Source organism: Crinia signifera, chromosome 9 (genome assembly GCF_055691185.1).
Source record: "Crinia signifera chromosome 9, ASM5569118v1, whole genome shotgun sequence".
NCBI lineage: Eukaryota > Metazoa > Chordata > Amphibia > Anura > Myobatrachidae > Crinia > Crinia signifera.
The window spans coordinates 38247547-38267585 of NC_139225.1; the positions used below are offsets into that span (position 1 = coordinate 38247547).

Here is a 20039-nt window from a genome sequence, read left to right on the forward strand (position 1 = left end):
AGTTTCTTGATGATCAGCTTTCAAAGATTACCATTAATATTATATGGTGCTATACAAATGCAGCATGACACAACTTCACAAATTTCAAATATGAAATTTATTAGGAGATGAATAAAACACTGGGGAGGGACGAGGGTAGACAGGTAGAAGGCTGAGAAATTCCCATTTTGAGAGTACCTCAAGCTTCAGTTAACGGCTCTTTACTCTTCGCTTTCCTTCTGTAGATAAATAAGACAATCAAGTTGTTAATTTTATGTATCTTGTGAAAAATTAAATTATTTAAGGCGATACATGTAGGACGTCATACCTTTCCACCAATATCACGGCTCTTCACCCTCAGTTTGTTGACTTGGGACTCCGCAATGTCGGCTCTCTCCTCAGCCTCTTCCAGCTCATGCTGTACCTTCCTGAAGCGGCCAAGATGGGCATTGGCTTGTTCCTCCTGAACATTAAAGAAGAGAAGAATTAGAGAACAGGTCGAACCTTGCAAAGTGGTCAAGAATTGTCACCTATGAAAGGTATAAAGTCATGATGAACATTCCTTTCTGCGAAAATAGAAGAGGTTACTTACAGATTCCTCAGCCTGTCTCTTGTAGGCCTTTACTTTCAGCTGCAGTTTGTCAACCAGATCCTGAAGTCTCAGACCGTTCTTCCTGTCTTCCTCGGTCTATACAAGGGAAATATTCAGATTTTACTATTTCTGTTTAATAAAATTATTGGTCACAAAGACTGTTGGCTCCTGTTTCAGTGTTTTTATGACCCAGATAACTCTTTTTTTTTTAAGTGTTCTTTACCTGGTAGGTCAGTTCCTTTACTCTCCTCTCATATTTACGAACACCTTTAATTGCCTCAACTCCACGTTTCTGTTCATTTTCCAGCTCATTCTCCAGTTCGCGCACCTGAGCGTAACATTAAAAATTGTGACTTTAGCAACTTATACAATCACTAATATTGTCCCATTTTATAGTATAAAGGGCACTTACTCTGGACTCCAGTTTCTGGAGCTGCTTCTTGCCACCCTTCAATGCTAGTTGTTCAGCCTCATCCAGACGATGCTGCAGGTCCTTCACTGTCTGTTCAAGGTTCTTCTTCATCCTTTCCAGGTGAGAGCTGGTATCCTGCTCCTTCTTCAGCTCTTCTGCCATGAGTGCGGCCTTTAGCAAAGAAGTAACATGTTAAATCATCCGATAACAGATTATTATTATTATTGCAGCTGATTAGTAGTATGACATAGAACACATACATCTGTGATGGCCTTCTTGGCTTTATCTTCAGCATTTCTAGATTCCTGAATAGATTCCTCAGCTTCGTTCTGGAGCTGGGCAATGTCACTCTCCAGCTTCTTCTTGCTGTTGATTAGGCTGGTGTTCTGAGGGGAAAATGTGTAATTTACTACATGCTCTGGATATATTGAAGGAATACTCCTCTACTGATAATCTGCAGCTGATCTGCTGATCTTACCTGTGAGTGCAAAAGCTGAACACGTTCGCTGCAATCCAGAAGTTCCTGTTCTGCGATCTTGCGAGATCTCTCTGTCTGTTCCAGGGCAGCTCTGTTCTCCTCAATTTCAGCCTGTTGTAGGTTAGTTCTACGTTCAATCACGGCAACCTGTTCCTTCAGATCCTCCTGTCCTCTAAGGGAATCATCCAATTGCAGCTGGGCATCCTGTTGGACAAAGAATATAATAAGATATAATATTTAAGAGTGGGTGCCACATCACTAATACCCCTTTCTCATTGCGCTTTCGGACCCGGATTGTGGTGCGGTGTAAAAGTACCAAAGCTTTTGACCCGGGTCGATCAACACATCAATTTAACTTGGGTTACAAGAAGGGTTAAACCCAGGTAACCCTCTGTATAGTGGGCGACCCAGGTTTACTGTAAAATAAGGGTTATAAACAGAGTACAGATGGAGCCATTCTTATTCATCCCTAGCGCTCACCAGATTTCACTAGCTGGTGAGCTCTGGCGGAGGGCGGGCCAGCAAATGTGACGCGACAGGGACGTGTGAGCATCTGTCTTGCTCGCACGCCCCATTGCCAAGTATGGGGCACGCACACTTCATTCTGTCATGGGGCAGTGAGGGGCAGTATTTGGCTGCTCTAACGAGAATGGATCCATCTGTATGTGCCTCAGTAATAGAATATTGATTTTCAAAATACCTAAACTAAATATGATGAAGTTACTGTGGCAGAGGCAGCATCTCTCCACATGAGAGTAATGTGGAGGATCCAGGCCAGGTTTTGGAAGCAGTAGCAGCAGCAGGGTTGTGTAATCAGCAGCACCTGTGCTCTCCTGATATAAGTGTTTCCAGGGTAGAGGGTCATTGCTCTTGATGGTAGAATAGTTGCGCAAGTGATAGGCAAGGGTTTGGGCTATAGTAGGGACCACTGGAGCTTCCTGAAATGTTTTTTACTATGCTGTGACTTTATCTGATCCAGAGTATGTGCTCCATTCGTCACAATACTTATAAGGATCCTGTACTTGAGGAACACTACATTATATGACAGAGGTTGCTCTAACTTAGGAATACCTTCAGTTGTGCCTGCACGTTTCTGAGCTGTTTCTGTGCCTCTGCAGCCTGGCGGTTGGCATGGCTCAGCTGGATCTCAAGTTCATTCAAGTCTCCTTCCATCTTCTTCTTCAGTCTCAGAGCATCATTCCTGCTTCTGATTTCAGAGTCCAGCGTGCTCTGAATGGTGTCAATGGATCTCTGGCTGTTTCTCTTCAGCTGGTCAAGCTCCTCATCCTTCTCTGCAATCTTCCTGTCTACTTCAGATTTGATCTGGTTCAGCTCAAGCTGGACACGCAGGATCTTGGCTTCTTCATGTTCCAATGAGCCCTTTGGAAATATAAAAAATGTTTAATAATATTAAAATAAACAATACTACTGTTTTATTAGGAGTAGCTCTAAAGTTCTGCAGGAATCATTTTTAGTCACTTACCTCAGCTTCCTCCAGGGCAGCCTGTAGGTCACTCTTCTCCTGCTCAGTTTGTTTCTTGGCCTTCTCCAGTTCATTGATAGATTTGCCGCTCTCACCAATCTGTTCTGTCAGATCTGAAATCTCCTCTGGAGAAAATAGATAACCAAACAAAAGTTAAGATTACAAAAAATCTTTTAAATACGTAAATACCTTATCAATAAAAATGGATGAAGGTTGTAGGAAATCAACCACTGAAAATGTAAACCATTCGAACAAACATACGTTGCAAATTCTTGTTTTCACGCTTCAGGGTTTCAACCTGTTCCAGAGCCTCTTCGTAAGCATTCTTCATCTTAAAGATCTCAGTGCTCAAGCTGCGGGCCTCTTTCTGAGCAGCCTCCAGTTCAGCCTGACCCTCTTCATATTTCTGCTTCCATTCTACAAGGACCTGTTAAAAATAATGACACCATATATACACTCTGCCCAGTGTGCATGTACGTTATGATGTTATCAAGGTGGTGTATTTCCCTATTTACCTTATCAAAGTTCCTCTGCTTCTTATCAAGGGCAGCAGCAGCACTGTTTGCTCTCTCAACATCGACCATAAGGTCCTCCACCTCAGCCTGAAGCCTCTGCTTGGTCTTTTCCAAGGAAGCAGATTTGGAGTTCACAGCCTCTACTTGTTCCTCAGCATCCTGCAAACGCTGAGCCAGCTTCTTCCTGTAAGTGCATTAATACGAACAATTTAAACATTGTTAGGCAAATATTTAAAATTTGAGCATTGGTGATGTTTCATTGATTAGGACATACTTGGCCTCTTCCAGCTCCTCTGTGCGCTGAATGGCATCAGTTTCATATTTGGTCCTCCATTGGGCAACTTCACCATTAGCTTTAGACAAGGTACGCTGGAGCTCAGCCTTGGCTTCTTGTTCCTCCTCATATTGCTCACGGAGCAAGTCGTTGTCATGGCGGGAGGATTGCAGGGCATGGGCAAGGGCATTCTTAGCCTGGAATTTACAGAAAAGATTTACTTGTTTAAAAATGGATGCTAATATGTTAAATGTGCTATCAAATATAATTTAAACAGCATTGACTTATAACCTTTGATTCCTCCTCAAGTTGTCTCTTAAGTTCCTCAACTTGTTGGGTGAATCCCTGCTTTCCTCTGGAGAGCTGAGAAATTAGAGATTCCTTCTCTTCAAGCTGACGAGAAAGCTCACCTAATATTAAGCAAATCACAATGTCATGTAATTAAAATGTATTCTGATCTAATCAGAATAGATTTCCTAAAACAAATTATAATTATTATAGTTTTTTTCAATACTTTTGCAATGTATTATAAGGATGTAACATATATTTTATTTCTGTTATAGTAATGATGACTATCAATTGGTGACTTATAATCAACACTTCCCTATTTATGTTTTTTTAATATATTAAATTAAAAGTGCATACTAACTTATTACTGCTACGACTGCAGCTATTACTACTACTAATATTTTAAAGTACCATTTTCAGTCTGGAAACGAGCCCTTTGTGTAGAGAGGTCATTAATCAATCTTTGGTGCTGATCATCCTTGGCCTTCACTTCACTGAGTTGGTCCTCAATGACACGGTTTACTTTCTCCAGGTTGGCCTTCGGGAACAGATTATCATGTTACTATCATCATACTATACTATAATAGTTGAAAAAAAAATATATGAAATATGCAGTACCTTAGACTTAGAGATGCTCTCCAGGTTGCTGGCAAGGTCATCAACCTCCATCTTCAGCTCACTCTTCTCCTTCTCTAGCTTCTGCTTGACACGCTGCAGGTTGTCAATCTGTTCCCCAAGCTCAGCAACACTGTCGGCGTGCTTCTTGCGTAGGGCAGCAGCTATGGCTTCATGTTGGAGGGTGGCTTCTTCCAGGTCACGTCTGACTTTCTGGAACTCAGCTTCTCGCTTCTTATTCACCTCAATCTGGGCAGATGATGCACCTCCAGCCTCTTCAAGTCTTTCACTAATTTCTTCAAGTTCTCTGGAGAGATCAGCCCTCTGTTTTTCAACCTTGGCACGAGCTGCTCGTTCTGCTTCAATTTCCTCCTCAACCTCTTCAATACGAGCCTAGAAGACAACAGTTTATAAATTATTTAGAGACATATTGTAATATTCGGTAAAATACATAATTGTTTCAACCACAGCCATACCTGCAGTTCCTTGATTTTCTTCTGCAGTTGGATTCCCAATGACTGCTCATCCTCTATCTTTCCTTGGAGCTGGCTAATTTCAAAGTCCTTCCTGTGGATGCAAAAATAAAAGTTACAAAATGTGCCAATCAATTTTATATAAAGTTTAGTCAATAGAAAATAAAATAGAAAATACCCACTTTTTCAGTTTCTCATCAGTCTGCTGTTTCTCATTTTCAAGATCCATGACTGTTTCCTGGGTCAGTTTGAGGTCACCTTCTAACTTTCTCTTGGCTCTCTCAAGGTCAAGACGAAGTTTTTTCTCTTGTTCCAGGGAACCTTCCAGCTACATATATATATATATATATATATGTATTTACATCAGTATACAAGGAAATTCTTCCAATATGTACAATTATTAATATGCTATCGTTTTTCAATTACATACATCATCCACTTGTTGTTCCAGCTTTGTCTTGGCTTTGGTCAAAGAACTGACTTTGTCTTCTTCAGCTTGAAGGTCATCAAGGGTCTGTTGGTGAGCTTCCTGGAGAGCCTTCTTCTCCTTTGTAACTTTGGATACATTTTCATCAAGAGTTGCCAGTTCTTCAGTTAGGTTTTTAACCTAAAAATAAAATAAGGAAGATTAGCTTAAAACATTCTTGTCTTATATATGATAAAAGTCCAACATGTCTCTATTTTTTACTTTACTGTACCTTGTTTTCTGTGGCGTGTTTTTCCTTTTCTACTTTAGCAAGAGTAAGTTCCAAGTCATCAATATCTTTTTTCAGCTCAGAGCATTCATCCTCCAATTTCCTCTTCTTGGCTGTCAGCTCAGCATTGCTTTCTTCCTCATCTTCAAGCCTCTCAGTGATCTCCTTGATCTTTGATTCCAGTTGGATCTTGTTCTTGATAAGACCTTCACATCTCTCCTCAGCATCGGCCAGAGTTTCAGATTCCTACAGAATATAACATGCACATTAGATAACTATGGTACTTATATACAATATATAGATCTTTTTCATTTAAACTTGTATGTAATGCCTTCCTACCGACTGGGATTGGAGTTGCAATTCATTCTTCTCTTGCACCAGGGAAATTAATTTCTCCTCTAACTCCTTCTTCTTGGCTTCTGCCTTGATAAGAGCTTCTTTGGTCTTCTCAAACTCTTCCTTGATGTTTGCCATCTCCTTCTCATTTTCTGCACTCTGCAGAAGTGGCTTAATCTTGAAATACAACTTCATCCATGGCCAGTGTTTGACATTCATGAAGGATCTGATATTGTACTGGATGACATATAGTGCCTCCCTGATTGAAAAATGGACATAATATAAGATTTTTGGTTATAAAACTAGTATAGTTCTAGTATTTTTATAGTGTCTTTTTTCTACACAAAATGATTATTACCTTCTTTCTGTCATTTTCTTAAACTCCACTCTCATTAAGTAGCCTCTGCAAAGGGCCTGAGTACAAGTGATCAGTTGAGCCAACTTTTCATCTCTCATCTCTTCCAGGGTACCCAGGAGACCAGCTTTAAAGAATACCTGAAAGAAAACAAATAATATATGAAGACCAGATAAGACAAAGGCTGGATTCCCCAACATGCCTGAGATCTATTCATCATGTACCTTGGTGTGTCCAAATTTGTATTGAGTGTGGTCTACATCAATTGAGCCCAAGAGTTTCTCAGATGCCTTCTTGCTGTCTATAAACTGCCCATCTGGGATTGCGCTGGCATTCAGTACCTTGTAACTAACCAAAAAAAGTTGAGAAAAATAATGAAAATTTAAAAGAAAAAAAAATAGTTTAAACAAATTAACAAATGTGATTGCTGCTAAAAATTGTAATTAATAAATGTACCGCTGCTTAAAGTCAGCATAGAGGATTCTGCTTGGGAATCCCTTTCTGCAGATTCTGATGCCTTCTAATACACCGTTACATCTCAGCTGGTGGATAATCAAGTGGTTATCCATGATACCTGTTGGCAAGTAATTCATTATTTTATAACATAGAACAATAGTCTGAATGTTCTTTCCATTAAAAGAGAAAAATCAATATTGAAGACTGTACCTGGAGTCTTGGTTTCATTGGGGATCAGACAACGTACAAAGTGAGGGTGGGTTCCTCTCAAGTTGGTCATCAGCTTGTTCAAGTTTTCCTATAAAAGACACAAAATGAAATGAATTAATCATTATACAGGATGTATCTGATAATCACATACAGGCTAAACTATGAACATAAGTAACAGCAAACTCAATAAAACTCTTAATAACAGAATAATAAAAATAAGCACATTGTGCCACCTGCCAGAGATATGTAGTAATCTAGTGTTTGGGACATTGCAATCATCAGCCAAACAACACGTTACAGCATTTAGTTATAATTACATATGCCTTGTTTATATATAATGTATAAAGGTATGATTAGGTATAATAAACTGTATAAATACTGTGGTACTCTTAGCCTAAAGCCAGAGATCTCACCCTGAAATCTCTCTGAGAATATTGTTCCTTGTTCTCAAATAAATATACCTGATTATCATCACGACTGAAGACGATTTTGCTTTAACAACATATAGTTACAAAATATTACAGATTATACTACAATCACTTAAATCTGTATCAGCAATAAACATCTTATACTGTAAGCAGATTATACTAACCCTGAACAGACAAGACACAGTCTGGAAAGAGCCTCCCTTCTTCTTCTTTCCTCCTTTGCTACCAGCAGCAGCGCTCTCTGTTGGTTAATAAATCAGTCATCACATCAATATTCATTATTTTGAATTGAAAATGTATTTTACCATAAACAGAAAGCAACTCACCATCAGGGTTATTATGGGCAGAGTAGAGGTAGGCCAACAGTTTGACTGAAGACTTCTGGTAGAGCTGGATAACAGATTCATTCAATGGGTCCTTATTCTTCTCAAGCCAGCCAGTGATGTTGTAATCCACAGTACCAGCATAATGCACCAGGGAGAAGTGAGCTTCAGCCTTTCCTTTGCCAGGCTTGGGCTTCTCAAAGTTCTTGCACTTGCCAAGATGCTGCTCATAAAGCTTGTTCTTGAAGGATGTGTCAGTGGATTTGGGGAACATGCACTCCTCTTCAAGGATGGAGAAGATACCCATGGGCTGGATTTATAAATACAAAGTTAGTGAGCTACAGAATACAATGCCATTAGTTTTACAAGGACTAACTAGATTCATATATGTGCACTTACCTTCTCAATAAGCTCAATGCAGGCAGCCAAATCCATACCAAAGTCAATGAACTCCCAGTCAATACCTTCCTTCTTGTACTCTTCCTGTTCCAGGACGAACATGTGGTGGTTGAAGAACTGCTGCAGTTTCTCATTGGTGAAGTTGATGCAGAGCTGTTCCAAGCTGTTGTACTGTAAGTGACAGAACAGAGATGAGGAACTGCATTGCAACTGGCTTGAAAGAATCATAAGGTTAGAATAAGCCAATATCTTACATCAAAGATTTCAAATCCAGCAATATCCAGCACACCAATGTAGAACTGCCTGGCCTGCTTGGTGTCCAGCTGTTGGTTGATACGGGTGACCATCCACAAGAAGAGCTTCTCAAAGATTGACTTGCAGAGGGCACCTACAGAGTTGTACACCTGAAGTACAAACCACAACATTTGTTACTAGACTGGTGGAAATAAGCTTGTCCAATTGGACCCTGTTTTTTTTTATTTTCCTCACGTACCTGTGGCACAGTCTGTCCCTTGGTGACAAACTCATTTCCGACCTTCACTCTTGGGTAGCACAAGGCCTTCAACATATCAGCAGAGTTCATACCCATCAAGTAGGCAATCTTATCAGCAACTGGAGACAGAACATGGCACATGAAATTAATCTTACATGATCACGGATACAAAATATTTTGAATTGCCCTTGGTGGTCAATGAAAATAAGTACCCACCTTCTGTGCCATCTGGCTCAGCCTGCTCCTCCCTCTGCTTCTGCTTGAACTTCAAGTTGCCGTGGTGCATGACAGCACCGGTCATTTTGTAGATGCCGATCTTCTCATCTGCATTGAATCCCAGGACATCAATGGCGGTCTGTTGGGTAATAATACGGTATTTTATCATCATGACTGTACAAATGTGAAAACATATCCAGCAGCAATAACTGACTTTATGTAACAGGTCTTTGTTCTACAGTTCTCAACTACTTACATCAGTGGCGATAAACTCCTCCACATCATCAATACTCTTCACAACAATCTCACCCTGGCTGATAGAGGGGTAGTCGTAGGGGTTGGTGGTGATAAGAAGCATCTCTGAACAAAAACATAATATAATCAGGCAACTTGACACATATCATTTAAAATACAGATGTGTTAGTAGTACAGGAACTTATTATGGATAATGTTCAAATGGTACTAATGATCCAGGGGCTAATGCGTTACAAAGTCAAGACCAGTGAGTATTTTGTTCATAAGGTTCATGATGTCATCATTTAACACACCGATATTCACAATGTCGATAAATATGATATGGCTAAAATGTCAATATTATTAATGCCAAAAACCGTAAATTTGAAATGTTGACTGTCGCAATATTGACTGTTTGCATTAGTGTTAGGGCAAGCATTATGGTTGGAGGCAGAATAAGAAAAAAAACAGCAATGTCATGAGAACATCATCATCAACATGACTGATGTCACCAATGCTCAATGTCATTATATTCTTATTGATAGGATGAATAAATAACATTTACCCAATCCATTCATAAAAACATCTCACATTGCTAAGATTGCTTATCATTATTTGAATGTATTATTGTATGGATTTGTACTAAGGACCTCATTCAGGTTGACCCGCAAAGTGCAAAAATCGCCACCCGCATGAAGGTCTGCCCACCGCCCACATGCAGATTGCAGATTTGCGGTGGCAAAATCATTCGATGGTGTGGGAAGCGGGCGGGCAACTGACATCTGCTGATGTCTGCTGCATACCCCCACACCTGCGTCACGGGCAAAATTCCATGCAAACGCCCAGCATTTTCATGGGATTGCCCATGAAATGTTGTGTATTCCCATGGGCATGACCACGGCCCACTGCTCCACGCTGCCCGCCTGGACTGCTGTGTGCCAGTGGTGGTTTTTACCTATGGGCTGCAGGACTGCAGTCCCTCCAGGTAAAATCTGCTATTGTTCTCTACCTAAGTGAAGCAAGATGCAGTCTGTGAGACTACACTGGCTCCACTGTGACTGGAAGTGACTTCCTATTGGAAGTCCAACCTGCCTGTCACCCAAGGCAGTCCCACTGGGAGGTGTTCCCTCCCTCCCCGATGTCTCTATGGGCTGCTACAGCTGCAGCCCAAAGAATCAGGGGACTGTGCATGTGCCGGTCCCAGTGACTTTCATCTCTAGGGTACAGGTGCCGGGGCCGTATTTTAGATTCTATATGCTGCTACCGAAGCAGCCCATAAAAGCTGGGGGCCAGCATATGCACAGTTCCACGGTGGGACTGGTGGAGACCAGGGGGGTAGAAGCAGCAGCAGCTGGGACAGCCAGCACCAGCAGCGGTGGCAGCAGAAGGGGGCGGCATCGCAGCCAGCGGCAGCCCCCCTCCGAAACCGAGGTAGGAGCCACCACTGCTAGTGGCCATATATTTTGAAGGTCTAAACAGTTCCTCATATGTGTGGCTAAACAAAAGAAGTCTCACCAACAATCTCTGGTTTCTTGTTGGTCATGATCTGGTAGAAGATGTGGTAGCTTCTCTCAGCTGAAAGCTGGAAGGTTACTCTGGACTTTTCCAGCAGATCTGTAGATTTACAATGCATTGTATACATCAACACAAATCAAAACAGAAAATAGGAACTGAAATAAGCAGGGCCTGATTAACCAACATGCTTAATATAGTAGTAATAGTAGTAGTAATAGTAGTAATATTAATAGTAGTCTGGGGCGCTGGGTCCTTAGGGGCCTCAGCGTCTGCACAATAGATTGTGCTAGTATGGGAGCACTTCCAAGGTCTTGTGAAATTTCTCCCGGGAACTCCGGGAGCAGCAGTGCCTGATGGGATTGCTAGGGTCACTGAGGCAGGGATGCCGGGAAGAGGAGATCCTGTGAGAGTCGCTGAGGCTGTGATTGATGTCATGGCTGCCGTTGCCAGCACTGCTAGGGCAGTCAATATGATTAGAGCTGAGGCCCGAGGCTGTTATAGATATTAAGCTGAATATGAGTGGAAAAATTGGAGGTGGGGAAGGTGGGCGGCCACTTCTGTATGAGCCTAGGGTGACTGGAACCCTTAATCGGGCCCTGGAAATAGGTGCATTCATACTTACATGTTTCAATATCAGCTGAAGACAGTTTTCCAGTTGTTCCAAAGTGGATTCTAATAAATTTACCCTAAACATGGCAAATAATTCAGAAAACAGGTCACATTACACAATTGTACAAATGCAAACAGAAAAGAAAACAACATTTTTGAATGATACGTACAAAACGGGAGGAGTTGTCATTCCTCACGGTCTTGGCATTACCGAAGGCTTCCAGCAGAGGGTTAGCCTGGATAATTTGATCCTCCAGAGTACCCTGTAGTAGACATAAAAGGATGATTAGTATACTTACTATACAAAGAGATGCATAGTTTATCATTAATGTCAGCCATTCACTGTCAGATGAAAGTCAGCATCAGATAGACCAATTAGCTGACGTTACCATACACTGTCAGATAAGTGGTCTGTCTGATGGTGAGCATATACCAGCACCAATTGTCACATCTGTCCCAAATGTTCAAAGAGTTATCAGGCCCAACCGTCCTATCATTGGTAATCAGTCATGGCCTCATGGCCATTGTACAATTTTGGGCCGATATTAGATTATTATTATTTTTTTTTTTATAATGACCGTGACCCTCATTTATTTTCTGTTTAATCAACTTAGTTAAGTTTTGTTAAAAAATAAACCAATGATTTAAAATAGTGAAGCAGTTTCAGTATCTGGATAGGAAGGCAGATAAGTATGTTTTGCTGAATACTTGTAGTAAATCAAGTGGGAATGGAGCATTTTATTGAGTTCATTGAGCAGGCCAGGGTCATAGACAAGCACAGAAACCCCATGACATGGCCTATAGCAGTGGTTCTCAAACTCGGACCTCAGAATCGCAAACAGTTCAAGTTTTGCATGTCACCCGGCAGGTGCACAGGAGTGTTCATTACTCAATGGGACGTTTTAAGAGATCGACAGATGGAGCTAATTATCTCATTTGTGATTCTGCGAGGGGACGCAGAACTGTGTTGGTTCCTGAGGACTGAGTTTGAGAACCTGTGGGCTATACTAACCAACTGTAGTGACTTTCTATGTGTTAAGGCAGGGGTTCTCAAACTATTTTGCTCGGGGACCCCGTCAGACAATAAAAATTATTACAGGACCCCAGCAAGTTACCACAGAATGTCCGCCACATGTGTGGTCAGTGAAGTGAAGTGACCGCTATTGTAATAGGGAGGCAGTGGGTAATGAGGGGGTGTAAAAGGGGGAAAGGTGGATGGAAGAGGGAAGCAGAGGGTGTTTACTTAATGAGTTATCCCCTGACCCCCGCCCCCCCCCCCCCTCCACAGACACATTAATCTGATGGTCATCAACATAGAGTCGCGACCCCATGCTGAGGGGTCGGGACCTACTTTGCGGTCAGGACCCACAGTTTGAGAACCGCTGTGTTAAGGGCATTCCCAGTAGGATTGTTAGCATTTCCAAACACATGGTAGAAGAAGGAACTGTAATATTTATTTTGGACATGACTGTCATAAATTTTTATGCAGGAATCTAGTTCCCGACATTGACACTCTAAGTGTGTCTTCCTAATTACATAAAGGTGTTTACGCAAGCTTATATGATATGGTCAAGGAGAATGCAAAGGAGGATGCTGGGATTTTTTTATTGGCACTGCACATATACAGTGCTTAAATGATATGAGATGTTTACTCATATTGGTCAGATGCAAAACATAAAGGTATGATAATAATGTGGGTGTCTTAAGGCAGTGGTTCCCAATCTTTTGAAATCACGGCGCCCTAAAGTATTAGAATTTTTTTCATGACACCCCTAAGCCAACAGTTTCTAAATGGAGATATAAATATTAAAATAAGTAAATTGTGTTTTTATGTCATCTTTAAGGTTAATTATTTATTTGCTAAGATCGGAGTTCTATTGAAGATGGAATGTTGCTATTAGCAACCAATCAGATTCCTTCTATTATCTTCTAGAAGGTGCTAAATAAATAAGAAGTATATTCTGATTGGTTGCTGTGGTCAACATCCTATCTTCAGTAGAACTCTCATCTTAGAAAATAAACCCGTGTTTGTCCATATATTTTTTTATTGGCAGCCACCAGCAGTGGGGTTTGCCTATTATATGGAGCATAAATAATCTGAATTGGTCCTGGACCACCAAACCGAGGCACCATTGCAAGTGTCCCAAGGTACTTCAGAGTGCCATGGTACATATTTTGGAAACCAATAGCTTGTAATGTTAGATATGATATAATGTCCTAACTTTTCTTTATTATTCTCTCTTAAGGGGCAGCTTAAGAGAGGATGAATCTCAGGTGCAGGCTCCAATTGGTTCCCACCTCTCTCGGCAGTGCAGTTGCCATGTAGACTCTGGCACTGTTCCAGAGTCTACATCACTTGCAGTGGTCTTAGGAAACATGGTGCCCATGCCATGTCCCCAGTGATTCCACTACTGCGCATGCAAAGATCTTCAGGAAGATGGAGGCCATACCAATTTCTCTGTTGATCTCTGCAGTGCCAGAGAGAGGTAAGTATAATGTTTGGGTGCAGGCTGTGCAATGTGGAACCTCCTGGAAGCAGGGGCCCATGTGCTCCACACATCCTGCAAATATATGCCTATGTAACAGAGTGCATAGAATTATAGTGGGTTGTGAGGCTTAAAGCAATGATATATGTAACATGGTAGAAGTCAGGTGATTTGTTATTAGTACATATGAACTTACAAGGGGGTGAGGCCATGCCTTGTGGGGGCGGCCTGGGGATTGGATAAAGTTGGGATGGGAGGTCTCGAATGCCTGCGGGGGTTTGGGGGGGGGGGGGTTTGCGGCAGGCAGCCCTTGGTAATTTTCAGCCTTGCGAGTCAATAAGGGCCTATATGTCTAGTGTCAGTGGCCCAGATGCACTAAGCTTCAAAAGTCATAAAATGGAGAGTGATAAACAGCCAGCCAATCAGATCCTCCCTGCCTTTTTTCAAACACAGAATGTGACATTGCAGGTGTAAGCTGATTAGCTGGCTGTTTATCACTCTCCATTTTATCATTTTTGAAGCTTAGTGCATCTGGCCCAGTGTGTCCATGAAACACTGCCATCTGTTGGCAGCAGGTGAAACTACATCTACTAGTTTTTGAAGCGTATATGTAGATGTTCACAGGCAGCCTAGAAGTGACAAGTTACCTGCAAGCTGTTGCTCAGTTGCTCTTTCTTCTTAGGGTCACCAATAGCGGCAATTGTTGCAAAGTACTGGATGACACGCTTGGTGTTAACAGTTTTTCCAGCACCGGATTCTCCACTGGAGGTAAAAGAGAGATAAAGCACACCATAAATGAAGGGGAATAGAGCAAATATACATAGATACTACAAATAATGAAAAACGATGAACTAACATATAGTAATTTTACTTACGTAATGAGGACAGACTGATTTTCCCGATCTGCCAAAAAACAAGTGAATTAATCATAAATGATTAAAATACCGCTGATAAACATAATGTCTAACAAGCGTCAGAGAAATAAGATCTTCGTACCTGTTAACATTGCTTGATAGGCATTATCAGAGATGGAGAAGATGTGTGGGGGGGCTTCCATACGCTTCTTGCCTCTGTAGCCAGCAACCACCTTGGGGTCGTACACTGGCAGCCACTTGTAGGGATTGACAGTGACGCAGAAGAGCCCGGAGTAGGTCTGTAAGGTTGCAAAGTACATTAGTTCTTACTGGTAAAATTATAATATATACAATATTCTACTAAGACTCAGATGGGCTCCTGTAGCATCTAATAAGCTAAGGTTACCCTATACTTCTGTTGGAACAATAAGAAAAGGGCCACACAGTTGCCATTCATTTAACACACCCTCTGTTCAGCTCATTCCTCTTTAACCAGTATAAAATTGTTCTGGAACTCTACTAGAATTCCACTGGTCTTCGGTTCTAGAGTTGTAATAATCGGTTTAACCACTTTCTATGCAATTTCTTTCTAAATAACCCTCCAGAGTAAGAGTCAGGACTTACGTAGATCATCCAGGCTGCATAACGTTCTTTGAGGTTATACAACACAGAGGCCTCATTCAGATGAGTCATCATGGCCATGTCTTCAATTTTGTCATACTTGGGGGGATTTTGGGGGTAAACTTGAGCTTCTTTTACTGTTACAGTCTGAAAAGAAAACAATGAAGTTTTAGTTCTGCCCAATAACAACTTTCATATTGCAATCTGATTGGCTAGATAGAATAGAACCTTACCCTCCCATCATCGGTCTTGACAGTGAGTTTCCCTTCTTCCCGAGCGGTGACGAGACCTTTCACATAGAGGTCTTTCTGGTCATCTACGTAGCAGGTGTTCTTGGCATCAAAAGGCTTGTTCTGTGCCTCTAGTCTCTCTTTATCAGATTTACGGAGAAACTGGGCGGCTTCGCCGAAAACGGCCATCTCACCGTCCCCCATGGTTGCTGGTTTCTGGAAGAGATTATTTGGTACGATTTAATGCTTTTACAATATAAATCACACACAGCACATATTAATCATACTCTGTTCTCTTATACAGTAAATGCTGGTGTGAATATTATCCTTCAAGGTGACTATTTCCATTTGCGTGATTTGGGTAATGGAACTACTGTATGTATATTTTATTTAGCTAAATTAGAGCACTTCACCTATGTTAGTTTATTCTTATCAAATTAGATTCTTGCTATCATGTATGCAATAGTTTTCATAAAAAAAAAAAATCTGATTGGTTGCTAGGGACAATATCTCCACTAGTTATTTTTAGACGGTTTGATAAATCTCACACAAAATTACATCACTCTATATGATTTTGTTCATATGTTGAATATGAGATATAATGGATAAAAGAAAATGCTACCATCAACAATCAGAAGGATATTAATATATTAGAGTTGGTACAAAGAAGGGCAACTGAAAATGGTGTATAACCTACACCACAAAACTTACCAGGAAAGACTAAAATATCTTAACAAGTATACAGTACAGGGGACATTATAGGGAGTTACACACAGACACACACACACAGACATACATACATATATACACACACACACACACACACACACACACACATATATATACACCAATGGTATTATTAACAAGGTCCAGGAGGGAGACATTTTTCAAAGATGAAGTATTAGAACACGAAGACATGCACTGAGACTATAGGGAGGGAGAATCAAGGGAAATCTGAGGAAAAATTACCTCAGCGAAAGGGTAGTGGACAAGTGGAATAGCCTCCCATCAGAGGTGTTAGAGACTAAAGGCCAGATGTACTATGCTTGAAAAGTTATAAAATGGAGAGTGATAAACCACCAGCCAATCAGATACTAACTGCCATGCCATAGGGTGTGTTTGAAAATTTACAGGTAGTAGCTGATTGGCTGCTGCGTTATCACTCTCCATTTTATCACTTTTCAAGGCATAGTACATCTCGCCCTAAAGGATAAATTTACTAAGATAGGAGTTTTATTGAAGATAGGATGTTGCTATGGGCAACCAATCAAAATCTACTTCTTATTTAATTAGCCCCTTCTAGAAGATGATAGAATTTGATTGGTTTCCTATAGCAACCTCCCATCTGAAATAGAACTCCCATCTTAGTACATTTTCCTCTAAGAGAGAAAAGCATGCATAGGAGTAGAGCAATTTAAATATAAGGATATCATTACAAAGAACTAAGGGGGAAATCAACTAAGATGTGTATTCTACTTCACATGTGATATGGACAACCAATCAGATCCTGTCTACTATCTTCTAGAGGGTGCTAAATAGAAGTAGATTCTGATTGGTTGCCCATAGCAAGATCACATGTGAAGTAGAATGCACATCTTAGTAAATTTCCCCCTAAGTATCAAATTGGGTTCAGGGGAACAATATGGATAAAAAAGGGGCAGAATAGATGAGCCAAATGGTTCTTACTGTATATGCCGTCAAATTCTTCAATGGGCCTAATTCAGACCTGATCACAGGCCAAATTTGTTCTCAAAATTGGCAAAACAATGCCGCACTGCAGGTGGAGTATCTCTATCATGTGCAGAGGGAGATAGATTTGGGTGAGGTGTGTTCAACTGAAAACTACATTTCAGTGTAAAAATTAAGCAGACAGTATTTACCCTGCACAGAAACAAAATAACTCACCCAAATCTAACCCACACACGGGGAGATGATGAAGCATTCTGAGCGGTGCTAGATTGCTCAGAACTCTTCAGCAAGTTTTCTCAGCACACAGAGATGGCCTTGGCCAGCGCTGTGTGTTGAGCGATCTGTCAGGGCCAGTGTTCTCTGGTGAGAACACTGCCCCTTCCCGATTAATATCCAGTGTGCTTGATAAATGTCAGGCAGGAGCTGATGGTTGTTTTCACTCTCCATTTTATCACTGTTAAAGCTTAGTGCATCTGGCCCCTAGTGAGCCCTTAGAAAATGCCTCTAAGTCACTACATGTGTTGGCCATATAACTCTCTCTGCACATGTTACATCTGCCCCACCTGCAGTGCAGCATGGTTTGGCCCATTTTGAGAACAAATTTGACCTGTGATAAGGCTTGCAATATGCCCAATGTTTCTAACAACATGCAATATAATTTGCTGCAAGTTAAAAAAAACTGACATAACATTTTAAAGACCCGAATACTTTTTACCACCCCCAATATACTGATAAAGTGCAAATATGTCAAAAGATACTGGTCTATGCTAATTTAATTATTATTTTGTTTAATGGGCTCTGCAGCACACACACAGGGTATTGTATGTTTGTGTGAATTGCTAGGCAATAGAATCATTGCATATTATAATAATTGGGACAGTACGGACGGTGTAATGGTTAGCATTACTGCCTCACAGTACTGAGGTCATGGGTTCGATTCCCACCATGGCTATAACTGTGCAGAGTTTGTGTGGGTTTCCTCCAGGTACTCTGGTTTCCTCCCACATTCCAAAAATATACTGGTAGGCCAATTGGCTCCCAACAAAATTAACCCTAGAATGTCTGTGTGTGCATGGACAAGTGGTAGGGAATATAGATTGTAAGCTCCACTGGGGCAGGGACTGATGTGAATGTTCAACTATACTCTGTAAAGCGCTGCTGAATATGTATGCGCTATATAAGAAACTGTTAATAATAATAAATATAATTGGACCATCCATTTGTGTGACCAAACTGGAATTAGATCTAGTCATATGAAGTCTGCACCATAGATGATGTAACAAAGGGGTAGATGTATGAAGCAGTGATAAGGGAGGAAAAGTGATATAGTGCCTGGTACTTTATCACCTGCCAATCAGCTCCTGACTGTTAATTTACAGACTGAATTTAATAAGGGACAGTCAGGAGCTGATTGGCCGGTAAATAAAGTGCCAGGCATTGTATCACTTCTCCCTTATCACTGCTTCATACATTTACCCCAAAGTTCCTATGCAGCTTTTTGATTTGTCCAGTACTGTATTGTACATTGCCCACATTACCATGAACTCCATCTACTAAGATCGTTTTTCGCTATACAGGCCACAAAATGCGGCCATTGCTTTTCCTGCTCTCCCATTGGCTAAAATCGGTACAGAACAAAGTGGCAATACTCACCTTTTATTGCACAATTGATAGAGAAAATCTGAAGGCTTTCCCTCTATTAAAAAAAAAAATGATGGTAAATTTTAGGTGTGACATTCTTAAAATACACGATTGTACATGAACAAACTTTGGGTTACAGATTCATTCTGGGTACATTTGTATGATGAGCGCTTCACTAGTATAATTCATTGATAATCGTGAATGTGAGTATAATGTTGAAAATATATTAATTGCATTTCAATAATGCCAATAATGCCAACTGCTTTAATGTTGATCAGGTAAAAAATTATATATATATATATATATATATATATATATATATATGTATATATATATATATATATATATATATATATATATATGGGGTGTACTGTATATTTGCTTAAATTCACTATGACTTTCTTTCTAAATCTGTCCATCTTCACACTACACACACGTACACAGTGCTCCATACTCACCAGAAACCAGTAACCATGTAACCATGCGTTGGGTTCCTGTTGGCTTATATAGAATGCCTATTGCCTACTCAGCCCTCTACACATAGGGGTGGGTCTTCAAATTTCCTAAACTGAAGCAACACCACCAAATCGGGTGTTCCTGTTAGTGAATATCAGGTAAAAATAACCCACATACTTGGACATGGGGCCTGGAATACTCATCAACGGATCTTGCTTAAAAGTGAGAATTGTGTTAGGATTAGTTTACACACGGAATGTGTGTAGGCTAATAGATCATGTGCATTTTGTATGTGTACACAGATTTATATATAAACAGTAAACTGATTTTGTCCTAACTGCAGTACATATCGTATAACAAGTTACTTGCAATCGTATTACCATATCTGACATGCTTATCCCTGACCTATACCCAACTACAGCTATTGTCATTTGTTTGAGCACTGACAGCTGCAGCCTAGTGGAGTCAGCTTGTGGGTTGTGACCTGGGAGTATAGCAAAACCAATTTCTTCCTTGCGGAGATGCCTGTTGAAGAACGATCTCTGGCCATGGCCATTTGCTACTGCACATTTGGAACTTGTTGGACGTGTGGGGGAAAATTTATTACTATAGGAGTTCTATTTCAGATGGGATGTTGCTTGGGCAACCAGTCAGATACTATCTATTATCGTCAAGAAGGTGCTA

General features: G+C 40.8%; 1 protein-coding gene across 1 annotated transcript; it reads right to left on the reverse strand.

The window, feature by feature from the left end:
* Positions 1-123: 123 nt before the first annotated feature.
* LOC146036572 (myosin heavy chain, skeletal muscle, adult-like) lies at positions 124-15779 on the reverse strand. Its single transcript, XM_083160533.1, has 39 exons — positions 15573-15779; positions 15343-15486; positions 14861-15017; positions 14740-14767; positions 14512-14626; positions 11549-11641; positions 11392-11455; positions 10770-10868; positions 9277-9380; positions 9021-9159; positions 8805-8923; positions 8566-8715; positions 8312-8482; positions 7916-8222; positions 7754-7830; positions 7162-7249; positions 6952-7069; positions 6720-6843; positions 6499-6635; positions 6144-6399; positions 5808-6050; positions 5540-5716; positions 5292-5437; positions 5113-5203; positions 4640-5029; positions 4433-4559; positions 4025-4143; positions 3734-3930; positions 3460-3643; positions 3206-3371; positions 2945-3069; positions 2533-2841; positions 1462-1665; positions 1244-1369; positions 984-1154; positions 795-899; positions 572-667; positions 308-442; positions 124-218 (listed from the first exon to the last, which is right to left on the reverse strand). The coding sequence occupies exons 1-39, from the start codon at positions 15771-15773 to the stop codon at positions 201-203; spliced, it is 5820 nt and encodes a 1939-aa protein (XP_083016659.1). The 5' UTR covers positions 15774-15779; the 3' UTR covers positions 124-200.
* Between the last annotated feature and the right edge of the window lie 4260 nt (positions 15780-20039).

Bases quoted from the DNA above. Each gene is read 5' to 3' on its own strand.
- LOC146036572 (XM_083160533.1), bottom strand. From the start codon at position 15,773: ATGGGGGACGGTGAGATGGCCGTTTTCGGCGAAGCCGCCCAGTTTCTC. The intron at 7,070-7,161 runs GTACAGTCTTCA...ACTTGCCAACAG, and splicing joins CAATGAAACCAAGACTCCAG to GTATCATGGATAACCACTTG. The intron at 5,030-5,112 runs GTATGGCTGTGG...GTTGTCTTCTAG, and splicing joins AGAAAATCAAGGAACTGCAG to GCTCGTATTGAAGAGGTTGA.